Genomic DNA, 26,358 nt, shown 5'->3' with positions numbered 1-26,358 from the left:
TTAAACCATTTTTGCTTTGGGGAGAATGTTACCGTGATCTTTCTAAAACATGCACCTTTGACAAAAGAAAACTATTGCTTTTGCCCAAATATAATCAATCCTTTTCTCCAGGAAGCTAGGCAGTTTGGGCAGATTCTTAACCTTAAAAGGGAAAAATATTTACTTCTTGAGAATATTGTTCTTCTGCCTACACAGACAATAAAATAGAGTACTTACAACATGGTCACATAATTAGGTTGTAAATTGCTGATAAGTGAGGCCCCATATATTGTGTTTTTTCCCCTTATTTCAGTGATTTGCATGAATTGTCTGATTCACAAAGCACATTTGGTAATTGTCAGAGTGTACTGATTCTTTAAACATTTATTGTCTACTCTGCACCATTACTGGTATCTAGGCAAAGGCTGTAGTCTTTAGACTTAGAAAAAGATGTCAGGGACCCTTAAAGCCTTCATGCAAGTGTGTGTGTGTGTGTGTGTAAATAAGCTGCTTTGTGTTTGACAAGGCTTTGAGCTTTCATGTTTAGAATCTGTGTGCCTCCTAGAACTTGAGTGACTTCTAGAATTTGAGTGACTTCTAGAACTTGTCTGACTTCTAGAACTTAAGTGACTTCTGATAGTGTTGGTAACTGACAGAGTATCAGACAATTCAACTGACCCAACCCACCTTACAAACACCACTCTAGTCATCAAATATAGAGGCAAAGTCACCCACTCTCTTTATTAAGATGAAAAAAAGATGATATACCGTTTTTGACATTCTGTCTGTATATTAATTGTCAATCTTAACAGAAGCCACTAGGAGCATCGTGTGATTTGACTATGTGGAGGTCTCACTGTAACTGAGACCCTGTTTCACTTGCCTCAGAGCCCTGGGTCTGTATGTAAAGAGGTCTGTGGACACCCTGGCAGTCACTCACTGGAACAGTCAGCTCCGTGAGGAAGCTTGAAACCCTTCCATATGAAAGATAGTTTGTCAAAGGAGAGAAAATATTGGTCAGGAAAAAAGATGCTCCAGGGAAGCAAGACGCTTACATCTCAATGTTTGAGAGTTTATCTTGTGGGAGGGAGATCGGAATTGACCCACAGCACCCCTAGAGATGGAACTTACGAGAAATAAAGTATTTCTACTGAACACAGGACGGTATTTCAGTCTAAAGATGAGCTGGCTGCGGGGGGAGGGGAGGAGGGGGCGGTCCGTGGTTCCGTCTGTAAGACGGGGCACCACAGGTAGCTGGGGGAGCCAAACTCCGTCCCTGTTTCTTCCTTGCCCTTGAGGTTGACTGTCTCTCCGTCTGCACTCATCGTCTCCTCCCAGGAGGACTGGGGGTCGCCTCCTCCTTGGTCCCCCCGCATCCGCCGCAGCGCGCTCCTGTCTGTTCACCATCTGCCAAAGTGCGGGCTTTCAAAACGCGCGTCGCGTCCTCGCGCCACGCCCAGCCGTGCGCGCTGCCTTCACGCCCCGCCCGGGTCACCGACACTTACAGCTGGGCGCTCAGCTCGACTCCCGTCCGCCGCGCGAGGACGCCTGTGTGGCGCACACACTCACAAACACGCCTGGCCGCTTCCTTATCCGCACCCCTCTGGCTGCGTGCCGTTCTTGTCTGTAATTATTTCGTGAATTCCTGTCCCCCGCGTTATGTGACTAGCTGAATAAGGAAGGGCACACTTTTAACCCCCTTCTAACCCCAGCACGTGCGGATGCCTGGTGGGGGCATCCGTGCATTTCCTGAGAGGGTAGATGACCAGGGCGTGGTGGGGTTTCAAGAGAATCTGGAAGGTTCTGTGGAGGGGGAGCGAGAAAGCACTCGGGTGGCAGAGCAGATGGTTCGTAAGGTCCCTCGCAGTCTCGAGAGTGTGTGCTTTTTATGTGTTTGGTTCACGTTTTCTTTCTTTTTTTTTTTTTTAATTTTTTAAATTAATCTCTTTTTAGAGGGAGGAAGTAATTATTCATCTCTGAGGTCCTGGGGCTTGAACCGAGGACCTCGTGCGTGCCAGGCATGCGCCCTACCACCGAGCTATAGCCTCCCCCCGTCCCCCCCTCCCCCCGGTTCGGGTTTTCTCAATCACAGCTGCTCGTTTTTATCACGCAGGGTCGCCAGAACTACCTGTTGATGATACTTGCCTTTTGCATCATCCTGACCGGAGCGCTGTGCACGGCGTTTTCTAAAATCTAAGCGCCGCTGGACCAGCAGGTGGCAGCGGGACCTGGGAGACCGCCTCTCCAGGACGCCCCGAGAGGATGCGGAGAACAGAGTTGTTTTCATCCAGCAAGTGGTTCACAACCAGTCTTGGGTTAGGGAAGGCGATGATTTTTTCAGAGATGTGAGAAGGAAGGAAAATCGAGTTTCGGGCGAGTATACAAATGAAAAATTCTTCTTAAGAACCGTTTACGAAAGAGGACAGCGTTCCATCTGATGGCACTGCCTTTACCACAGTCTGCATTTCGTGTCGTGTAATCTAGAAAATGGTGTGGAGTTCACGTGCAAAGAAGGGCGTGCACGTCCAGATTTGCAACATAGTACCCTCGTTAATGAAGAGAGACGCCAAAAAATGTGGGGGGAGGAGTGGGGAGGAGATATGTTATGATGGAATTCAAATCCAGAGATATTGGATCCTTTGCTAGAGAAAGTAAATGTCAGAGTTGACCACTGAATGTTAAAAAGGCCGTTTCATTATTTTTAGCCCAGACTTATTTTTACTTCAAATTAATGTTGCCCATTTTGCCGGCTTCCACCCTACTTAGCTCCAAGTGCTGGTGATAGTCTCCAGATAAAATCCATTCCCACCCTTGAGAATATGTGTACAATACATATACACACACACATATGTATGTACTATTCCAAATTGGCGGAAAATTCTAGAGTTGCTGAAGTCAGGGTCTAGTTTATCACAGTGAGAATTTTAAGGGACCAGCACACTCTTTAAGATGTACACTTTATTTTGCTGAAATATATGTTTCTAAAATTCCTCTTTGAACCTGGGTTCAAAGGTTTTGGTTTTTTCCTTTTTTTTTTCCCTGTTTTAACTGGTGGTTTCCACTGGATAAAAGAAAGTCACAGAAAATGATAGTTTTCTTTAAGAAAGCTGAAATGGCACTATGCTAGTACGATTTCACGATGGTTCCCCAACTCTTAAAATAATAGAAAAAAAAGAGGATAGTGCTGTGTAAATTTCACCCACTGCCACCAGATCGCACATTACTCTGCTGTTGGGAGGGAGAATGCGTGTGGGTCCTCTAGCTGATCTGTGTGGGCTTAAATCCCACTTCTTCTTCATTTTAACTACGTGACTTCAGATGAGGTCCTGTGCTCCCCTAATCCCCACATCTGATTCCTCATCTCTAAACTGGGGATAATGGTAACATGCATCTCATGTGGTTACTGCGAGGTTCAAATTAATGGAAATCTGTATTTTCATGAGTGTCTGGAACTTGGCAAACGCTCCTGCCCTTACCACCACCCCAGCCAAACAACCACTTATTATTCCTCTCTGAGTACAATTTAAAAATGATACTGGAGTCTCTCTTTAATTGTTGAGCTGCTAATATAAATAAATCTTGGATTGTAACATCTCACAAAAATTCATTTTAATTTGGACCTGGAATGTCATTAACTATGTTGATCATTTTGAATAAATTAACATAATACAAAGCTATTTTTCTGGTTTAAATATATTTTACATTTTTATATTAATGGCATTTATTTGTCCTTGAGTTGCGATTGCCAATTTGTATGCACAATTTTTTTCTTTCCATATATCGTGGACATATTTTCACGACCATCAACATACTTACACAGTATTCCTTCCAAGTATGGCAGAGCGTAGTCCTACAGTCCCTGTTTTGGTGGGAGGGGGGCATCAAGCCATTGATTACAAACCTGTCAATCTGGTGGGGAGCCCACTGTCCTCAGAGCTCATCCTGTTCTACAAGAGCTGCTTTTGCACAGGGCTGTCTTCATCCTGTATCTTCCTGCCCTCAGAGGCCACTGAAGTAGTGACCCAGTGCCATCCAATCAAAGTTCTCTCTCTCCAGACATCAGGAGGCAGAGTCAGGCTGGCTTCCCTTAGAAGCAACCAAGGAAACTCTACAGTCACATCTGGGACACAGAAGCGCGCTTCCTACAGCCACTTTGATTAGACCCTCCCAGAATCGCTGAAATAAGGAAGATCGGCTGAGGTCTTCTTAGGTTCAGAGCTGGCTTACGTCCGGAGCTCATTGCATGTGGGGTTGTTGCCTGCCAGAGTTCTTAACAGCTACACAGTAAGGGGAGGTTCGAGGGCTGCTGGAGAGACGACAATAATGGCTCCCCAAATAGACAGTTTTAATTGAATATTACATTTCCTTTATTGAGGCACAGTTTACATACAATAAATGCAGACTTGGATCAATTTTTATAAAGTAATACATTGGTGCCACCATCACACAGATCAAGTTATAAAGCATTGCTTCCATCATCCAAGAAATTCCCCTCCTCACTCTTTGCAGTCAGTTCCCCAGCCCTGCACCTCCTACCCCACCACGACCCACCACCCACCCCCTCCGCCCACACACTAGTCTAAGTCACTTTTCTTTATTATGTAAATTTTGCCTGTCCTTAAAATACATATAATGGAATCATACAATATGTTTCCCCAATATTTGATTTTTTCCCTACAAAATGTGTTTGAAACAGATCATTTTTTAAATATATTTCAAGATTTAAACAATGACCTGTTTTATAAAAAAGTATCTTGAAATAATTTTTAAATGACTTGTTTTTTAAAAAATAAAGTATCATAAAATAATTTTTAAATGACCTTTAAAAAAAATAAAGTTTCTTGATACGTGTCATTCTACGTTGGTCGAAACCCAAAGAATGTACACCACCAAGAGTGAACCCTAAACTATATAAAACAATAAAGTATAGAATCTGAAAGAAATAAAATAAAGTATCTTGAAATAATTTTTTTAAAAAAGTGACCTGTTTCATAATGTGTTTGAGACTCAAGTACTTTACTATCTATATCAGCAGTCTTCCTTTATATTAATGAGTAGTAGCACGTTGCATTTTATGGATATAACACGATGGGTTTATTTGCACTCCTGTTCATGGACATGGGGTTCTTTCCAGTCTTCAGCTACAGTGAACATTCCCTTACAAGACCTTCTGTGGATAAATGCAGTCACTCCTCTTGGGCACATCCTGCGGGGTCGCAGGGAGTGGACGTGGGGAAGGCGGCCCTGCTACCCAGGAGCTGGGCTGGGGCTCTCGGCTGGGCCCTGGCGCTCTGTGGAACAGAAGCAATCTCACACAACACAGCATCACACGCCGGCGTCCGGGGCCAGGATGGATCGAGAGGAAGACCGCAGTCGTGTCTGAACGCGGATAAAACACAAACACAGTCCCAGCCACCAAGCACGTCTTGTGGCCCAGCCGAGTGGCTGCGGCTGCTTTGGCCCCTCTCCAGGCTTCCCTCCCCGCAGGTCAGGGTCACAAAGTCACAAAGACACCCAGGCGTGGAATTGCGCCCGCTTCCTGACAGCGTCCTACCCAGAGCAAACCGCACTTCCTTAAACCCTCCCCAAGCGCCCGGACCCAGGCCTCAGTCCCGAAGTCTCCTTGCTAACACCCTCTAGTTATCAGCATAAACAAGATGGGGAAAGAGGAACATGCTAACAGACACCACAGGAATAAATCTGCAAAATACCAAGCGAGGGGAAATCCGCAGGACCAAAGATGACCTGGTTCCTTAAACTGCTGTGGGCGTGTGCATGTGTATCTGCCTGTACGTGGGCGTATTGTATATTTAGCTGCTTGTAGGTACACATTTGTGTGTGTCTGTAGCTGCACATACAGAGAAAGGAGGCGCAACAGATTTAGAACAACTTCAGAGACCTGCGGACCATGGTGGGAGGTGGACCTTATTTCAATCCTGATTTCAACAACAAAACAACTGGAAATTTGAAAACTCACTAAACAAGCTATCTTCAAGTGTGTTTAGATTTGATAATGATATTTTTGTTGTCTTTACAAACAACAGTCCTTTTTTTTTAGGAATTCAGACTGAACTACTTATGAATAATTTAAATAAAATTTAAAAACTTAAATTCGAGTGATCTCTAGGATTGTTACAGGTAACGGGGGAGTTAAGCGAGTGGGGTTTTTAATGGACAGAGTTGGACGCTCACTGATGACTGTGGATGGTGGTTGATGGGTCCGTCCAGGGCGTTTTTCACATAATTATTTGCTATTTGTGTGTGTTTGAAAATTTCCCCAATCGGAAGTTTAAAGCATCTTTTAAAACTTCATATGCAGTAGACTAAAAATAGCATGTCATTCATGTCATTGGCCTTTCTTTTATTACTCGTGTTAATGTTTTTCAGCAGTGGTTTTATCTTCAGTAAGTTGAAATTTTGTTTCCTTTGATCTGGTAAAATGCGAATTTTTTTTCTTCCGGATTTGCATGTACTTACTATTAAAAAAAATTTTTTTTAAATATGTGCTCCTCTTTCTAGTTCATCGCCTGACAAATTCCTCAAAAGGTGCTTGCATTTCAGCTTAAATACCCAGCTGGGTGTCATTTCTTTGACACCGACTTCTCAAAAATCTCTTACACACGGAGCATTTCTTCATTTCCAGTTTACAGTCCCACTTTCTTTAAACCCTTATCTCTCCTCAACACTGCAAGTATCTTAACCTCAAGATATATTTCTGATTTATCTTTGTAGTTTCCCCTCACTGATCTGGGGAGCCAACACAACATTTTTATAAAATATAGCTGCACCATAAATATTTAGTGAATGGATGAAAATAAGCTAAATCCGAAAGGCTTCGTTTGGTGCTAAAAATCTTATCCCATGTTTAGGATTCATATTGAAAGAAGATTATTCGAGAAAAAATTGAGACACTAAAATTCAAGACAATTTATTATTTCTCTGTGTCACTGTCTTTTAATTAAAGCTCATATCCAGTTAATACAATAGATAAAACGTACAGAGTCTAACAGGAAGCCATCTTAAATCCTCTGTAAGTATTAGAAAGAACCAAAGTAAAATATAACTCCTGTCATGTTCTCCTTAGTTGAAAGGGTGTATTATGATTAGAATATAAAGAGGGCTCAAATAAAATTACGTATATATTTTTGGGTTTTTTTTCCTTTGAGGCTCAAGGAGTGCATTAATTAAAAGCAATTCTGTTGACTCCCATATAAAATTATTCAAGAAGATGTTAACATTCACCCAAGAAAAACATGAAAACTTTAATTTTCTTTAGGCAGAAAAATTAATATTTCATAGAATGTTGGAATTCATTATCTTTCTTAAAGCTGTAATGAATTATACACACCTTTTTTTTTTTCCTTAAGGATCAACACTATGAGTCTAAGGTTTACATACTGTAACCACCTAAGAACTCTAGGTTTGGTTGCTGGGTTAAGAGTCTATGACCTGATATTCGAAGATAATAGTGTGTGTCTAGGTTACCAAAATACTCATGTTAATGCGCATGATAAAATATGCATGGTAAAATTAGTTAAGGCATTAAATAATTCATGGTCTACTTTTTTAAGATGAAGTAGTCTAACAAATCAAGGAAAATATCTTTTCTTATCATTCCTGCGTAATTTGCAACATAGATGAACACCTAAATCCCTAGTATGTAAGTAGTGTCAGCCAATAACAGTTTACTACTTAACAACTCTTGCGTTGAGGTTTAAAAGTGTAGAAGAATCGGGAGCTCACCAAAAAAGGAGTTATTCAGCCTTAATAATTAAATGTGGTCAGGTGAGTTGGTTAAAATGGAATATTTATACAAAGGGTGGCATCTGGTGGCCTTACCTTTAGTTTTCTTGTTGTATGTTAAATAATCATGCATTTGATTCATCTCTATAAATTCATTTTCATCTTTGACCACCAGAGGGAAGTGTAGGTTTAGTTGTGATAGTCTTTAGGTTAAAAAAAATAAACTTTTTTTTTTTTTTTTTTTTACCTTTGGGCTTCCTCTCTCCTCCCTTCCCCCCACCCCTGCCCTGTACCTGTCTTGGGAAATGACTATATTTTGTCATGAATGGATTTTTAAAACCTGAGCTAAGGAAAAAACTACCATCTATTTTATATCTTATAGGTGTCAGTTGAATCCTCAGTGTGATGTGCTTTTTTCAGTCTTTAGGTTTTTACATCTTTTTAAATTTTTATTTCTTATTAAATGTTAGTTGATTTACAATGTTAGTTTGAGGTGGACAGCAAAGCGATTCAGTTATACATAGCATACATTTTATTTTCAGATTCTGTTCCATTATAGGTTATTATAAGAAATTGTATATGGTTCCCTGTGCTGTACAGTAGAAATTTGTTGTATACCTATTTTATATATAGTTGTATCTATTAACCCCAACTCTTAATGTATCCTTCCCTCATGCTTTCCCTCTTAGTAACCATAGTTTGTTTCCTATGTCTGTGAGACTATTTTTGGTTTGTAAATAAAATTTGTATCCTTTTTTTTAGATTCCACATATAAGTGATATCATACAATACTTGTCTTTCTCTACCTGACTTACTTCACTCAGTATGATCATCTCTAGGTCCATCCATGTTCTTGCAAATGGCATTATTTCATTCTTTTTTATGGCTGAGTAGTATTCCATTGTATAAATATACCACAGCTTCTTTATTCAGTCATCTGTCAATGGACATTTGGGTTGTTTCCATGTCTTGGCTATTGTAAATAGTGCTGCTGTGAACATTGGGGTGCCTGTATCTTTTTGAATTAGTTTCCTCCAGATATATGCTCAGGAGTGGGGTTGCTGGATCTTATGGTAACTTTATTTTTAGTTTTTTAAGGAACCTCCATACTGTCCTCAGGTTTTCATACTTTTTAACTTTATTATTTGCACTATATCACTTTGTTTCCTGGAAGTTGGACACATCACAAAATGAACTTATTTCTGGAGTTATTCAAACAGAAGTGTGTGTTGCCTTGGGATGCTCAGGACGCAGATGACTTCTCACAGCCAGTGCTGCCAACACGGGTGAGCGCTGGCGCATAAATCCTAGCCTTATAATTCTCTGACCAATGGCAGAGACATCATTACTAAATCATCAGGCTGAATGGCCTCAGGTTGCTCTAAGATGCTCTAATAATTCTTCAGCTTTGTTAGACATTTTAGGTCACAGAGACCTGGGACTACTTGCCCTGCTATTTTTGAAGAACTTTTTGCAACCAAGAGGCAGAAATGTTTTCCCAATGGGCTATTAAGTAATCATCTGCTGCATTTGGATGGATGCTAAATATGGATTCTTAAGGGTTTTTCCATCACGGGTAGACTGGCTTGGGAAGGTGTGTCCTCAGTTCCCATTTCCTGGGTATGAAACGATGTTTGACTAAGGTGAACATCTGACGTAAAGGGGGTTAGCAAATAAGCCTGCTGTCTGCTTCAGCTCCGAGATGCCTTGTGGAAAATTACCGAGAAACACATTCCATGGAGAGGGGAAAGTTGGACGTGTCTGAAATGCACAAATCGTAAACTGAGATGCTCTCCAGAATCTTCTTAATTTCCCTTCTTTTGTAAATGAATGACCAAAGTCCTAGAGAATCCTGTCTCTTCACCTACATCATCTTGGGGTGCTCCCTACTGAGGACCTCAGGTCTGAAATTCAAAATCACCAATAGGTGTGGTCTTAGTAATAGAACCAGCAACTTTAACATGGAAATATGGCAAAGCTCTTAAATATGTGGCAAGGAGATACCCAGTGTATTCCAGTAGATTTTTGTGCATTTTCTTAGGGGCACGGGGGTCGGAAGGTGACTTGGTATTGGATACTGTCATAAAGGAGAGAGTTTGTGCAGAAACCAGGCTGTCCCTAGTTGCTGCACTATGTTAGGTAGATATGAGTCTCTCTTACATGACTGTTGCAAAAATTCTAAATGCCTGATCGCGGCTTAACTTCGAGGCTTTGTGGGACTGATTTCTCCTCCTGAAAAGAGGTTTCAAGGTCAAGAATCAAAGGGATAAAGTGGGATTATCCTCAGGTGTGGTGTGCTATTCTGGGTTCTTGAGTCCCAGCTCTTTGACTTACTATTCACTCAAGCCAACTTTTGAGAAAATCCAGCAGGACCAAAATGGTCCATTCTGATGCAGTTTACTTGTCCGAGAGAGAGAAACACATCAACATAAATTGCTATGCATATTGGCTGGAGTTTAAAACTACAATAAGAGAAAGTCATTTCTACAACAAGATTCTGATTCTTCCTTTAAGGTAACCTATGATGTCCATCTAAATTCTCTCCAGAATGAATGCAGATTCTGTTTAAGTGGGTTTGCTTACTTATCAAAAAAACAAGTTTCTGATAAAAACTCTCGCCAAAGTGGGTATAGAGGGAACATATCTCAACATAATAAAAGCTATATATGACAAACCTACAGCCAGCATAGTACTCAACAGTGAAAAACTCTAAAGCTTCCCACTAAAATCTGGGACAAGACAAGGATGCCCACTATCACCACTCCTATTCAACATAGTCTTGGAAGTCCTAGCCACAGCAGTCAGGCAAGAGAAAGAAATAAAAGGGATTCAAATTGGAAAAGAAGAGGTAAAAGTGTCATTATATGCTGATGACATGTTACTATATATAGAAAACCCTAAAAGGTCCACACAAAAGCTACTAGAGCTGATTGAAGAATTCAGCAAGGTAGCAGGTTACAAAATTAACGTTCAAAAATCAGTTGCATTTCTTTACACTAACGATAAATCAACAGAAGAAGAAAGTAAAGAAACAATCCCCTTTAAAATAGCACCCAAACTAATAAAATATCTGGGAATAAATCTAACCAAGGAGGTGAAAGAATTATACACAGAAAACTATAAACCATTGATGAAGGAAATTAAAGAAGACTCTAAAAAATGGAAAGATATTCCATGCTCTTGGATTGGAAGAATCAATATTGTTAAAATGGTCACACTGCCCAAGGCAATCTACAGATTTAATGCAATCCCTATCCAATTACCCAGGACATATTTCACAGAACTAGAACAAACCATAATAAAATTTATATGGAACCATCAAAGACCTAGAATTGCCAAAGCATTACTGAAGAGAAAGAAAGAGGCTGGAGGAATAACTCTCCCAGACTTCAGACAATACTATAGAGCTACAGTCATCAAGACAGCATGGTATTGGTACCAAAACAGACATATAGACCAATGGAACAGAATAGAGAGCCCAGAAATGAACCCACAAACTTTTGGTCAACTCATCTTTGACAAAGGAGGCAAGAACATACATTGGAATAAAGACAGTCTCTTCAGCAAATGGTGTTGGGAAAACTGGACAGCAGCATGTAAAACAATGAAGCTAGAACACTCCCTTACACCATATACAAAAATCAACTCAAAATGGATTAAAGACTTAAACATAAGACAAGATACAATAAACCTCCTAGAGGAAAACATAGGCAAAACATTATCTGACATACATTTCAAAAATTTTCTCCTAGAAGAAATAAAAGCATGAATAAACAAATGGGACCTAATGAAACTTACAAGCTTCTGCACAGCAAAGGAAACCAGAAGTAAAACAAGAAGAAAACCTACGGAACGGGAGAAAATTTTTGCAAGTGAAACCGACAAAGGCTTGATCTCCAGAATGTATAAGCAGCTCATACGACTCAATAAGAAAAAAATAAACAACCCAATCCAAAAATGGGCAGAAGACCTAAACAAGTAATTCTCCAAGGAAGACATACAAATGATCAAAAATCACATGAAAAAATGCTCAATATCACTAATTATCAGAGAAATGCAAATCAAACTACAATGAGGTATCACCTCACACCAGTCAGAATGGCTGTCATTCAAAAATCCACAAATGACAAATGCTAGAGAGGCTGTGGAGAAAGGGGAACCCTCCTACACTGCTGGTGGGAATGCAGTTTGGTGCAGCCACTATGGAAAACAGTGTGGAGATTCCTCAAAAGACTAGGAATAGACTTACCATATGACCCAGGAATCCCACTCCTGGGCTTGTATCCAGAAGGAAATCTACTTCAGGATGACACCTGCACCCCAATGTTCATAGAAGCACTATTTACAATAGCCAAAACATGGAAACAGCCTAAATGTCCATCAACAGGTGACTGGATAAAGAAGAGGTGGTATATTTATACAATGGAATACTACTCAGCCATAAAAACCGACAACATAATGCCATTTGCAGCAACATGGATGCTCCTGGAGAATGTCATTCTAAGTGAAGTAAGCCAGAAAGAGAAAGAAAAATACCATATGAGATCGCTCATATGTGGAATCTAAAAAACAAAAACAAAAACAAACAAACAAACAAAAACAAAGCGTAAATACAGGACAGAAATAGACTCACAGACAGAGAATACAGACTTGTGGTTACCAGGGGGGTGGAGGGTGGGAAGGGATAGACTGGGACTTCAAAATTGTAGAATAGATAAACAAGATTACACTGTATAGCACAGGGAAATATACACAAAATGTTATGATAACTCACAGAGAAAAAAATGTGACAATGAGTGTGTATATGTCCATGAATGACTGAAAAATTGTGCTGAACACTGGAATTTGACACAACATTGTAAAATGATTATAAATCAACAAAAAATGTTAAAAAAAAAAACAAGTTTCTTGGAAACCAATTAAAAAACAAAAATATGAAACTAAAAACTAAATAGCACCTTAATTCATTCTTTCATTCTCTCCCCCAGTTTCTCAATTTCTAGCCTTCTCACGCACACGAACGCAGGGTCTTAGAGAGTATTTCCTGTGTTTGTTACAAAAAGATAAATAGAATGCCAACATTAGTACCTTTGCATAGATATTTTAGGCACTTATGTGTGTATATGTACAAGGCATAGTCCCAGTAGAATAACTGAATCATGAGACAGATACACACTTATAAATTTGATAGGTATTTCCATAACGCTCTGCAAAAAGTTGTAACTGAATTTTAACCCTGCTGAGGTTCTCCACATACTTGCCAAAATGATTTTTATCTGATTCTTAATGCTTTCCGGATGTAATGTGGTTAAAATGGCACTAGTGTCTAAGCGTGTCTGAGTGCTCATTAACACGTGGGCAGAGCTGATCAGTTCTCTCCCTGTGTGCCAGCAATTGGTATTGCCTTCCCTGTGACCTTTCTTCTTGCTCCTGCTGACAATGTTTTCTAGGATGGTTCGAGACTTAAAATTGTAACTTGGAGGATTCCTTTGTGTAGCAAAGGATCCTTTGTCTGTGGTATAATTTTTGATAAACATTTTCCCAGTTTATTTTTTATGTTGTTTTGGTGATGGTTACTGTTAGAAAAGGCAGCTAGCTAGATGTGAACAGAGAAAGAGGGGCATGGGCCAAATGGCAGGAAACTGCAATCTTGTAAATAATGTGGGTCCCTGGGTAGACAGAGGAAAGCAGGAACCTCTGGGCTGATAAGATACCACTTACTTTGGGGTGACAAGTGTCCTGGAGGCTGACAAAGAAAGGTGGGAAAAGGCAGGAATCTCCAGTGTCCGAACATAGCCTTTTGCTTATTATGCCCTCATTACCATAAAATTAGCCTTGCAGATTAGAAGTACCCATCATGCACTGAGGCCATGACACATCTGATCCAGACTAAATAAGGACAAAAATCCCTCGTCCCCTTGGGAAGGTGGAGTTGGGTTGAACATCAGGGAATGTGAGCCCAAACCCCTCCCTCCCTAATGAGTATTCTGCCCATTCATTTTTACACTCTATGTAACCAGCTTGTCAAAGAAACTCTCTCTGCAACAAGAACTACTCTCCAGCAACTTAATGTTTCTAAAAGCGTGGACCATGGACTAGTAGAGTCAGTTTAGTCCTTGTTGCACAGGCTGATCCCAGACCTACAGGATCCAGGATCTCAAAGGCAGAGGAGGGGCAGATTGGCTCTTCACAAGCTTGCCAGGGGCGCTCATGGACTCTACCAAGTTTTGTTTTGCAAAATTTCAAACCTGCTGACCATCTGGACAACAAACCCAGGTTTGAAAATTTGAACAAATAGTAACATAGACACTTACGTCCCCCTCATCCAACAGTTGCTGACATTTTGTTCCCTTGGCTTCCTCTCCCTCCCTCCTTCCTCCTCCCCCTCCTCCCTCCCACTTCCCTCCTTCCCTCCTTCCCTCTCTCCCTAGAGTATCCGAAAGTACATTCCACTCATCATGACACAAATCATGTCACACTATCTTTAACTACTTCAGCCTTTTTTGCTTAAGGCTAGAATGTTGTGCTTCACAACAATATGATTAACGTATCGGTAAAATTTAACCTTGATTCAAAACCGTCACCTACTGTACTGCCTGTGGTTGACTGTTACGTTAGTGGCCCCACCAGACCTCTCCTCGCACTACCCAAAGCCATGAGATCTCGACAAAGGAACGGCTACAGTCAGAGGGCAGGTAAGCGTGTGTGCAGTGGCACCTGCCCCATTGGAAGGCTGCTGGAACCACAGCGAAAGCCTGGTCCAGCCTCCTTGAGGATTAAGGGCAAGTGAACAGAGCAGCACAGCCACCCCAGTGGTCATCCCCTCCAGTGCCTGCATGAGTGCAGATGATGCCAACAGAAGAATCTCCCAGCCCATCCACAGGAACCCTGGAAATAACACATTACTCTGGAAGTTACTTAGTTTGGGTTTGTTGCAAAGCAATAGTTTATTTTGTATATAGTATTACAGAAAGTTTTAATTTCATTGATTTACATGTAGCTGTCCAGTTTTCCCAGCACCACTTGTCAAAGAAACCATCTTTTCGCCATTGTATATTCTTGCCTCCTTTGTCATAGATTAATTGATCGTAAATGCATGGGTTTATTTCTGGATTTTCTATTCCTTTTTTATTGAATTACAGTTGATTTACAAGATTGTATTAGTTTCAGGCATACAGCAGAATGATTCAGATATACGTATATTTTCAGAATATATCTATTATCTTTCATATTCTTTTCCATTATACATTATTACAAAAAATTGAATATAGTTCTTTGTGCTATACAGTAGGTCCTTGTTGTTTATCTATTTTATATACAGTAGTGTGTATCTGTTAATCCCAAATTCCTAATTAATTCCCCATCCTTTCCCCTTTGGTAACCATAAGTTTGTTTTCTACGTCCGTGAGTCTATTTCTGATTTGTAAATTCTTATGTTGAATAATCCTGTAGTAAATATAAGCCACTCAGAAAGGGAATGCCAAGTTGGTTTCCACTTTTTATGGCAAAACCAGTGGAATGAATGGATGGAAGTCACTGTAAATGTATCCCTGTCATAGTTTTGACAGGTATTTTGGGAGTTAAGCATTTTAAATAAAACAGTTTGAATATCATAAGTTTCGTAAAGTTGAAACATTTTTAAGGTCTTCTTTTTGGACGTTTGTGGATCTTTTTCTAAAGGTAAGTACATGAGTTTTGTTTTTAATCTAGAGTAGAATTTAGAGAAACAGACCGTATCCTGAGGATTCCGTGTGAAATAATCCTTCCAGAAAAAGAAAGTCAGCTCTTGACCCACAGATCCTGAACATTTACGGAACACAGTTCATAAAAACAATATACGTATATGCATCACTGAGTCACTTTGCTGTATGCCCGAAACTAACACAACATTGGAAATCAACTACACTTCAATTAAAGGGAAAAAAAAAGTCAAAAAAACAAACAAACAAGCAACCTGGTAATCGGCAGGGAAGAGAAACATGAGAAAAGGAGTATAAAGGGTATCTTGCTTCTAGTCTCCAGTGGTGCAGCAGAAGGGGTGAGGGTAAAGGGTCGTGTTCCGTCACCCTGGCAGTGGGGCCACGGTGGGGAGGGGCTCAGGGGGAGGGGGGCTCTTGTCAAATCCCTGTACTGATTCGCAATGCAACATTTCCTGCGACAGGATAATCAAGGTTTTGCTAAAGTTTCTCATATTCTATCACATAACCCAGACTTCTTAATTATTCTATTTTAAGAGAACTATTAAATGACAAAGTGCGTTATAATCAAGACCTGGGAAGCCATTGTACGAACTTGCTACTTCCATTCTCCCAGGGTTTGTTTAATTTGTTTGTTTCTTTGTTTGTTTGTTTGTTTTTGAGGCTTAGTAGAAAATAGTTTCAATTCAATCAAGGAGGAGAAAGATTTCAAAACACTGTACCAATTTAAACGTGAATTTTATTAGGTTTCACAAATGTATTGAAGATACCAAATTTACTTCCATGAAATTCCTAAGGGCTAAAATTAGTTTCAGTTTTTAGAGGAATGTGTGCATAATGAACTCTGAAACCTCTTCCACACAGAGAAAAGGCAATGGCTTTAAAAACTGATTAAAATACACGCATCAAACCAGATGTGAGAAATAATGCTGTTTTATTTTCACAATATTACTACATCCTTGGCCTAAAATGAAATGCATTTCCAAACACAAATGGTCATCCACCTAGAGAGCGAGATGCCCACATCTTTCTCTGTGTGAGGCAGAGAGCACAAGATGGAAAAACTCACTCTGTAAAAGGCACTGAATCTGTTGCTGTGGAATCCTGAAACCCCACCCTGTACTCGCAAGAGAAGTAACAGTTTGTCTCAGAAACTCAGTGGAGATCTGAGCCCAAGAAGAGTCTGGAGGCTGCTCTGATACTGATGTACTGATGTACCAGGTCAAATCACTCCACTGCCTTCTCTCATTATCCTCAAAAAAATTACAGTAGCACAATTACTGCAGCAAGTACCCCAAATACAACTCTAATTTCCTGAGAAAGGTACAAGTTCTTCTGAAATTGGTCCACAAGCAGAATTCTCCTAGCCTAGTATCGTGAAAAGTAATTTCCTTATGAATGCCTAGGAAGATGCCTTAGAAGGACTGGGGATTTATTTGAAATTTTAGAGAAAATTTTCTTTCCAAAGACACTTCTTTGATACTTAAAAAAAAATAGGATATTCCTTTTGTTTGAAAAAAGAGATTAGGCCAAGTGAGAGGATATCTGAAGTTTGAGCCCATCTGTAAAGTTTTGTTAAGAATTAAGCAACTTATTTCTTTTGAGATATAAATAAAGTCAAATATCTCAGCTAAAGGCTATTCAATGACATTTTTATAACATAATGAATTAAAAAACAATAGCAATTAATCACCATTGTGATTTCCTAAGAGGATAAAAATGTAACCATTTTTAAGGAAAAATTTAATGTCTTTGAAAGAAGTTTAAATATTCCTGGAAAGTAGAAGCTTTGCCAATCTCAACATTCTTATCAAGAAATTTTTGTTGGATAAAGATGTGATACACACACACACACACACACACACACACACACACACACACACAGAGTGGAATACTACTCAGCCATTAAAAAGGAATGAAATAGTGCCATTTGCAGCAACATGGATGGACCTAGAGATTATCATACTAAGTGAAGTAAGTCAGACAGAGACAAATGTCATATGATAACACTTACATGTGGAATCTAAAATATGACACAAATGAATTTATTTATGAAATAGAAACAGACTCATAGACATAGAAAACAAACTTACAGTTAACAAAGGGGAAAAGGGGGATTAGATTGGGAGTTTGGGATTAACAGATACACACTACTATAAAAAGAACAGATAAACAATTAGGACCTATTATATAGCGCAAGGAACTATATTAAATATCATATAATAAAAAGAATATATGTGTATAACTAAGCCACTATGCTGTACATCAGAAACTAACACAAAATTGTAAATCAACTATATTTCAATTAAAAAAAAGAAATTTTTATCTTTCCATCCATTGACCAGTCTAAAAAATAACAAAAATGTGGTAGTAACTATGGACCCTGCTAAGATATCACCTGTTGAAAAATATAGTTAAGTATGAGGAGAAATAAGTGCACACTAGCAAATCTGAGACCCTGTCAATTTAATAGCACTTGACCTATAAATAAAAGGTCTAAAATGAACCAAGTTTATTATTTATTTATGGTTGTCATATTTTATAAATGATGTATCTTGTATCATAATACATCATATATTTTATTATGTATAAAATAATTATTAATTGTTATAGATATCTGTATAAAACATTTGCTTCAGATCTTTTTCCTCCACCTGTGTAAGAAGAGGTCAACTCCGCAGCTGGACTGGGGCAACGCTTTGCTTCATCACCAGGGATGCGGGGAAGTCTGTGACCATCCCCAGCACAGGTGGGATTAGATTTTCTAGCTGGGGATCTACACTGTGTTGTTTAAAATCCAAAACTCCCCTGGAGGCACAACTTTTCTTGTCTGCTTTGTTTAGGGTTGCATAAGCTGATGCTTTACACAGTGGTCACCTTGGCTAATTCCACGTGTGGGTAGATGAACATGCCTTATGGTTAGAGTGTAGCCGTATAGAATTCTAGGTGAACAACAGTTCTGACATCTGAACGCATTTCCTTCATTTGTCGCCTTGCCTGCAGCTGCTGAGAAATCCGTTGCCAGCTTAATCATCCTTCTTTTATGAGTTAGCTGGCTTTTCTCTCTGGCAGACAGTTTTTCCTCCTCTTATTTGACTCTGCAATTTCCCTGTGGTTTTGCTAGATGTAATTTATTTTTCTCTTTCCTGTTAGATCTGGGTGTACTCCTTCAACCCAAGAACTGTCTTCGATTCTAGGAAGTTCTCAGCCACCCTGTCTTCTAATACCACCCCTTGTCCTTTTCTCTGTTCCTTGTTTCCTGGAATTTTATGCGTATGTCATCGGGCTGTTTTGTTTTCTCCTCTATAAATCTTAGTGCCCCTTCCATATTTTTTTTTATCTCTTTACCTCTAGGTTTAATTTTTCTCTGTGCTTTTTTTTTAATTAATCTTTCAATTAACTTCTTCAATTCAATGATTCTGCTGTTCACACTTTTAGTTGTGTGTTTAAAACTTCAGTCTCTGTAAATGTTACTATTTTTAGTAATTTTTTTTTGGTTTGTTTCCAAAGTTACCTGCTGTTTTCTAGATGCCTGGTTGTTGCCCCATGGTCCCTCAGATGCTTTTACGTCTACAATATTTATGCATGTGAACACTCCCATTTATTGTATTTTCTGACTCTTGTTCATGTCACTGGCTTCTGCTTGTTGTTTGTCATTTTTACTGTATATTGGGGAGGAGTTCACTTTCCAAAGCAGTCCCGGTCGCCTGCGCTGTGGGAGAATTTCAAGAGTAATTTGGAGCTTTCTCCTTCCGAGGGCCGGGTGGGTTTCACAAGTCTAGGACCAACTTCGTGCTAATTTTTCATCATGGTGCCCTGAGTTGGGTGGGGCTCCAGCCCTCGCCCACTTCTAGCCATGACTTCCTGAGCAGACCCTTGGGTCTCATCTTGATCACTGACCTGGCTTTGAATTTCATCTTCCTTAATTTATCCGGTGATTCCCTTTCCTTTGAAGCTCAAGTATCCATTTAAAGGTTTGGGGGTTTTGCTGTGGTTCTGTTTGTTTTTGTAATTTTTAGATACGGACACTTGAAAACGATTTCTCGCATCTGCTCCGTCGGTCACAGCAATCAATGTTGTCCACGACCTGCTGGCTTCCGTTCACGGAGAGAAGAGAAGGAGGGCGGTGGTGAAGCAGAATTGTTAGCAATAAGGCCGCCTCTCGAGCGGACCTTACCTTGTCAGTTCCCAGGTAGGAGGTGCCGGAGAAGGGACCCCATGATGCTTTGTTTCCCTTTAACGCCCCCTTCGTTGTTCCTGATAAAGCCTTATTTGGGGGGGAAGAGTAAACTGTCTATCCTTACGCCAGATACGCTCTTAGTTAGAATATAGATGTGATACTCTCGTGGTAAACAAAATAACTTCTTTCGATCCTATAACCAAGATCTTCCATAAGCAGAAGTTAGTGAGAACCGCCCCAGTTGCTGGAATTCCTCATAATTGGGGCACGTATTTCTCAGGTGGAGAACCCTTCCAGCTTCTTGTCATGCTTTGCCCCTCCGCCTCCTCCCCACCCTCCTGAATCCACGTGGAAGGGTCCTCGGGCAAAGCTGCTTCCTCCTCCCAGGGCCCTGTCTGCCCGGCGCCCCCGGGGCGGCCGATCAAGACCAAGCCGGCGCCCCCACGGGGTGACGCGGGGGGATGCCGACCCCAGGGCCCCGGCCTGCCCCCTGTAAGGGCGTGGCGACTGCCCTAGGCCCCGCCCCGGCGTGGCTGCTGGGGTGTCTGAAGCCGGCAAGGGGAGCCGTCCCGCTCGGGATGCGCTTTTCTGGGATATAGAGACCCTGGGGAGGGGGCCTGGGTGAGCCCTCCCTCCACCACGACAAGGAAGTGGGCGTTACTCCTTCCCACTTTAAGAGGAAGAGATAACCAGTCAGTGCGGACCCTCATGAACCCAAGAGTCTTTTCTGCCAGTTATTCATGTGTGTACGGCAAGTTACATATTAAGGTTTTAAACCATAGAGGGATTTCTTTTCTCCTTCGTTTTCTATTCTGATTTGGCTTTGAAGATTTTTTTTTAATTCTTTGTAAGACATTAACTCACTGTTTCTTCTTCAGTCTTCTAAATATACTCGGATCAAGTAAAACAGTCACGATGTCCAAGGAAAACTGGAGATTGGGGGTTTTTTTTTTTCCAAAGTTAGTTTCTCTGCTTTGACGTCAACCAGTTACAAGTTCACAGCAGGTGTGCTGATAGTCTGAAACAATGTTAGCTGGTGTGGTTTAGTCATTTTCATATAATACTAAATTAGGGGAACGACCACTAACACAAATGCCTTTGAAATTAAAAGGAAACAAACATCGTTGTTGTGCTTTATATCAATCATTGATAGAGAACTGGGTCATTTTTTAGAGCAAATAGCATGCCCTGATTGAGAGTGAACTCCAGGAATTTTCTTGTGAAATATTTTTCTGTATCTTAAGATTAAGCTCTGAAGCAATGTCTTGCTCAGTTCTGGGAAAACACCCTAGGACTCGACACGGGCCACTTCCATCTGTTGTAGAGGGGGAGCATGTGTTCGCTTGGAAAATGCAGTTTGAATAGATGCTCTAACCAGGCTATAATTTTGTCGCTTGCTCTGGAGACTGTTTTCCCTAAGTGGATTTAACTCTACAGTGGCTCTGTCCTGAATTTCATCTTTTTGAAATGTATGCATGGGATTGGCCAAGAAGTTCTCAACGGTTATCAATCAGTAGCTGAATTTCCCACTTGGTTATTGATTCAAGCTGGATGGCAAACCTTAGGGAGCACTGGCCTGGGTTTGGTTACACTTAGCATATGTGACTCAGAGATGGTTCTAGACAGAGTAATAAAAGTTTTCACATACCAAACATGATTCCAGGTTCTGGGGTCAGTGTTGTGGTCTCATACTTAGTCTTCTGGAGGATACCTTCCAGCAGAAGGGACAGAAAATAAACAACAAAGGAGCGTGCGCGCACACACACACACACACACAAACAAGAATGTCCAATAGTCCGAAAATCAAACAGGAAATTTGATGGTGAAAAGATAGGTGGATAAGGGGCCATTCAAACCAAGTAATCAGGGAAGAACTTTCCACAGAGGAGCTACTGTGCTGAGACCTGCTTGTCAAGAAGAGGCCAGCCATGAAAAATCCACGGAAGAGCATCCTGGCAGAGAGGACCACAGGAGCAGAGGCCCTGAGCAGGAACCAGCCTGGAAAGTTGAGGGCAGACAGAGGACCCAGGCGCGTCGAGAGCGTGAGCAAGGGGGGAGGCTGGGCAGGTGAGCTGCCGCAGAGCCAGGGGGCCTTGCATGCATCCATCAGCATCTTGGACTTGATTTTAAGTGTGGCAGCGAGTCACCTGGGGGTTTTAAAGAAGACATTTCCATGATCATATTTATGTGATCCTGATATAAATGAGAATCACTTCTAATGTTTTTACACTTGTAGCTTCTTCACAGCATTTATTAGAACATAGGTTTTTTACCTGTTGGTGAGGTTCTTTTTTTTTTTTTTTAATATCTGCCTTCTCCCTGGAAGCCCCAAGAAGCTAGGAATTAGACTATTTTGTCTCCCATTGAATGTCTAGAAGCTAATGGAGAGCCTACACATACATCACTGGTGTTCACTCCACACACGCTGGTGGAATGAATGACTGAATGTGTGACATCAGTTCCCACTTCCTCTTAAGGTCATAGTGTCAGAGCAGGCAGACAGCTAGATGTGAGCAGAGAATAGGAGATGCAGCCCAAATGGCAGGAATTGGGCAGAAAGGAGGGGCACAGGCCAAATGCAGGAAACCCTACATCATGTAAGCACCAGGGGTCTCTGGACAGAGAAAGAAAAGCAGGAACCTCTGGGCTGATAAGAAATCACACATTTTGGGGAGGCAAGGGCCTTGGAGGCTGACGAAGAAAGGTGAGAAAAGTCAAGAATCTCCAGTGTCTGAATGTAACCTTTATCTCATTATGCCCTCATTTCAATAAAATTAGCCTTGCAGATAAAAAGTCCCCATCATGCACTGATACCATGAGACTTCCAGTCCAGACTAAATAAGGACAAAGTCCCTACTCCCCTCGGGAAGGTGGAGCTGGGATGGACATCAGGGAATATGACCCCAGATCTTTCCCTCCCCAGTTACTATTCCACCATTCACTTTTACATCCTATGTAACCAACTTGTAAAGAAACTCAGGGCCACTGCTCACCTAAGGTCTCTCCCCTTGAGAGGGTCCTATCCATCCCTTAAAATCCCCAATTTACCTTCTTACCCTCTGTGTCTCGTCTTTGAATTCTTTCTGAGACGGGACAAAACCCTGGACACCGGCTACATCTACCGGCAACAGCAGGACATTGAACTTGCCTCTCACATAATAACTGCAAGCTGGCTGCATCGATGAATTGATTCCAGGCACCATCCCAATGTTCCCAGCAGGACTGCATCCACTGAGCCCAGAAGAGACATCCTTTCTGTCCTTTTCAGCATTTGAAATCAGCGTCCTTGTTTCTGATAAAACATAGAGGACTCAAAGAAGAAAAAATATTCCTAACATGGAAACATAAGAAAACGGGAACGCAAGAGACAGAATTTTAATGTCTCTTGTTTCATAGGGCAGAAACTCTGTAATGGTGTCTGTCATCGGCCACAGTTCAGTGGATTGAACGGGACAAAACTGCATTACAAAGTAAAAGCACTGGAGGGGTTTTATGGCTGTTCCTTTCAAGCAGTTCTGTCCTGGATAGAACCATTATAGCTGAAAACTTTGAAACAATAAACCCACAGTAATTTTGCTCAAGGAGAGACGGACTCTCTCTGCTCCAAAGATACTTAGAATCATTTCAGCAAATCAAACCTGAGGGCATCTTCCTAGAAAGAGGCCATTATAGTAACTATTTCCGTGACCACTGCCAGCTTTTCTCCTCGAGCGGCTACGTGCTGATTCCACTCAAACCTCCAGTCTCCGCGTCTGTATGTCCGTGTGTTTTAGCATTGGGATAAAACACACTTTTTCAGTTCTTTACTTTTTAAGTACTGCCAGCCACCAACTCATATTCAAAATTGCCAAGGGGACCACTAAAAACAAATAGCAGACAGGTCCTAAGAATACACATGTAAGCATTTCTCTTTCGTGATTTCAGGGAGGTGGGGGGAGTTCTTAGAATCAAAAATATACATTCCACTAGTTGAAATTATCTCAGCATCAGAGCTTACCATTCATCCACTAGCATCAAGACAAATCCAGTAGATTCATATTCACATATTCTGGGGTGTAAATAATCCCCTGATACCATGACATCAGAGCCTTCCCTGAAAGGGAGTTTAACTATGGAGGAAGGAGCACTTCCCTGGGATAAAGGAGGGTTTGAAGGCAAGCACGATGGAATTTGTTCCTTCGTTATTGTCCTGGGACCGTCAATGCTTAGAAGTTATATATCTTCCTAGAAACGGCAGCACGATGTATGAATTACTCAGGAGAGGACATAAAATAATACAAATACAAAGAAAGAAAGAAAACCATCATGTAGAGGTTGGCTTAGGGTACAGGATCATTGGAATATTTCATTCCCTTTGTGTTAAAAGGAAATCTTCGAAATAAGGATTTCGGAAAAGAATCCGCCCTTTGACACCTATTACATTTCTCCTTGATTCAGCTTCTCCTTTGGAAACTAGCACCAGGTTATTCATTCAGTAGTCACTTGTAAATTGTTGTCCAGTTCCTGCTATGGGCCAGACACGGTGCTTGATGGACAGGATACAAAGATAATTCAGACAAGGTCTCAGGTGTGTATACTGACCAGAGAGGAGATAGAGAGCAAATTAACAACTGCAAGTGTCATTCAGCAACTCAAGGCCAGGAACTTATCAATTGATATGTTTTATTTCATTCTTTCTCCCTGGTGTCTGAAATACTGCCAGGCATACAGTAAATGTTCAATATACTTTATATGTAAACTATATATACTATATATATATAAATGCTCAATACGTTTATATATAAACTATACGGACTGTCGGATGAATATGATAAAAGCTGGAAGGGAGATGAGATCAAAGTTCTGCAGAAGTTCGCTGACAGCTGCACATGGAAGACGGTATTTGGGTTGAGTCTTGAAGCACTGACAGGAGATTGCTGGGCAGGCAGGATGCAAATAGAGAGAGGGCATCTTGACCGAGAAGAGCCTGTCCAGAGGTACAGCAGAGTGAGAGAGCGTGGTGAATTCAGGAAGACTGGAGATGAAACATTACATTCGAAAGCAGGACTGGCAAGAGTCATACTGGGAAGGGCCACCTGAGTCCTAAAGACGTGAAATTCAACCTGCATGGGGAAAACACTGGAAAACTTTGATCAAGAGCAGAATACAAAAGTTTAACTGCATTAAACATTGCAGTCAGGGAAGAAGGATGGGTGAATCAGAATGAGCCCGCAGCTTGAGGCCAAGACACCAGTTAGAAGCCACTGTAACGGTGCAGCACGTGTAATCAGACCACAAAGGCCTCACCCAGGGCACTGAGAGTGGGAATGAAGGTGAAACTTTTTTTAAACCAAGGTAATAAATGCTGTTTATGACCTTAAATGTACATAGTGATCCAACATATTAATACCCTGTGAACATCAAAAAACTGAATACATGTACAGGAGTATTATTGGGCACCGAAATGAAGGGGAAGGAAACTTCACAGTTGTGAGAATGCACAAGTGTTCTCATTAAGGCAGCTCTGACCCACATGAGCACGGAGTATCTTCACCTCAAATGCCTCACAACCCTGGAATGCCCACTGCGAAAACACACATCAGCACACAGTGTTCCCTAAATTCTCACACATTCTTCACACTCTGATTCATCTGGTGAACCCAGTGTTCTCCGGGAAGACCAAAGGACTTGGAATTTTGCTCTGGAAGTGAAGAACAGAAGAGAAATCTGGGTTTTCCCTTCAGATATTGGCTTGAACTACAGGGCAGGCGGTGGTATCATTACCAAAGAGGAGACACTACAGACCCTACAGTGGAGATGAATCCCTCGGACAGGATGTGGGATCCCAGCCCCTACTAACGGGTGGAGTTGGACAGCCTGGAGCTTGATGTGAACGGCTCCCTTGGCCAATGTAAAGGGGCTCCTGCACCTGCTTCCAGGATCTGCTCGCATCTAGACCAGGCGGGATGCCTGCTTCATTTGGCTTTGTCTGGGCTCCTGACATGTTTCTTCAGTCAAGGGCCTCAAATATCTACCTCATCCACTGGTGGGGGTCCCTGGTCAGTGCAACATGGCACAACCCTTACCCCTTTCTCAGGAGGATAATCGAGGTACAGTTGAGAAGCCCAACCACTTGGATGCTGGCCTTGATCCATAGACATCCCAAAATTGGACACGCTGTTTGGATGGCTAGTCACCTTTCTTAGAGGCCGGGTCTACAGCAAGAACATGACCCATGTGCTCCAAATTTTCACCACAAAGGTGTTCAGTATGCCAGTTTCACATGTAGAATAGGAAAAAAAATCCACAGTCCAGTATCCATACAAGAGAAAACACAGACTGGAAAGAACCTAAAAAGTCACATTAGAATGTCTTTAGGGGGAGGGTACAGCTCAGTGGCAGAGTGCATGCCTAATATGCATGAGGTCCGGGGTTCGACCCCCAGTACCTCCATTTAAAGAAACAACAACAAAAACAAAAACAAAACAACAACATAAAAACCTGATTATCTTCCCCTACCAAAAAAAAATGGCTTTAAACCTCAAATAATGAAAGAAATATCATGTTTTTAAAAAAGACTTCAGATGATAACTTAAAAATTCACTCATCTATATATGTTATTAATTTATTGAATATCTTAAGTAATCCAGCATAACTTCATTTGACATAATATTGAAACATAATTGTTTATAGTAATCATCAATTCATTTCTTTTTGACTGAACAGGGGATTTATAAACAAAGAGATATATCAGAATCTCCCAAGAAGTCTTTTTGTTTT

General features: G+C 41.0%; 1 protein-coding gene and 1 non-coding gene across 4 annotated transcripts in view; both read left to right on the top strand.

Annotated features, from left to right (window-relative positions):
* The window catches only part of TMEM144 (transmembrane protein 144), a 37,031-nt gene extending 33,375 nt beyond the window's left edge, over positions 1-3,656 (top strand). For all 3 annotated transcript variants that reach the window (XM_006175438.3, XM_032466041.1, XM_014551240.2), the window contains exon 12: positions 2,093-3,656. In XM_006175438.3, coding sequence (XP_006175500.1) covers positions 2,093-2,176 — 84 coding nt within the window. In that variant the 3' untranslated portion in view covers positions 2,177-3,656. The remainder of the gene's footprint in view (positions 1-2,092) is intronic.
* A 22,303-nt stretch (positions 3,657-25,959) lies between these two features.
* Positions 25,960-26,031, top strand: TRNAI-AAU. The gene has a single exon. It is a non-coding gene; the product is annotated as a tRNA-Ile (tRNA).
* Positions 26,032-26,358: the final 327 nt, after the last annotated feature.

The sequence above is a fragment of the Camelus ferus genome, chromosome 2, assembly GCF_009834535.1.
Source record: "Camelus ferus isolate YT-003-E chromosome 2, BCGSAC_Cfer_1.0, whole genome shotgun sequence".
NCBI classification, from domain to species: Eukaryota; Metazoa; Chordata; class Mammalia; order Artiodactyla; family Camelidae; genus Camelus; species Camelus ferus.
The sequence above is the reverse complement of the archived record's forward strand: the minus strand, read 5'-3'. Positions and strand labels throughout refer to the sequence as shown.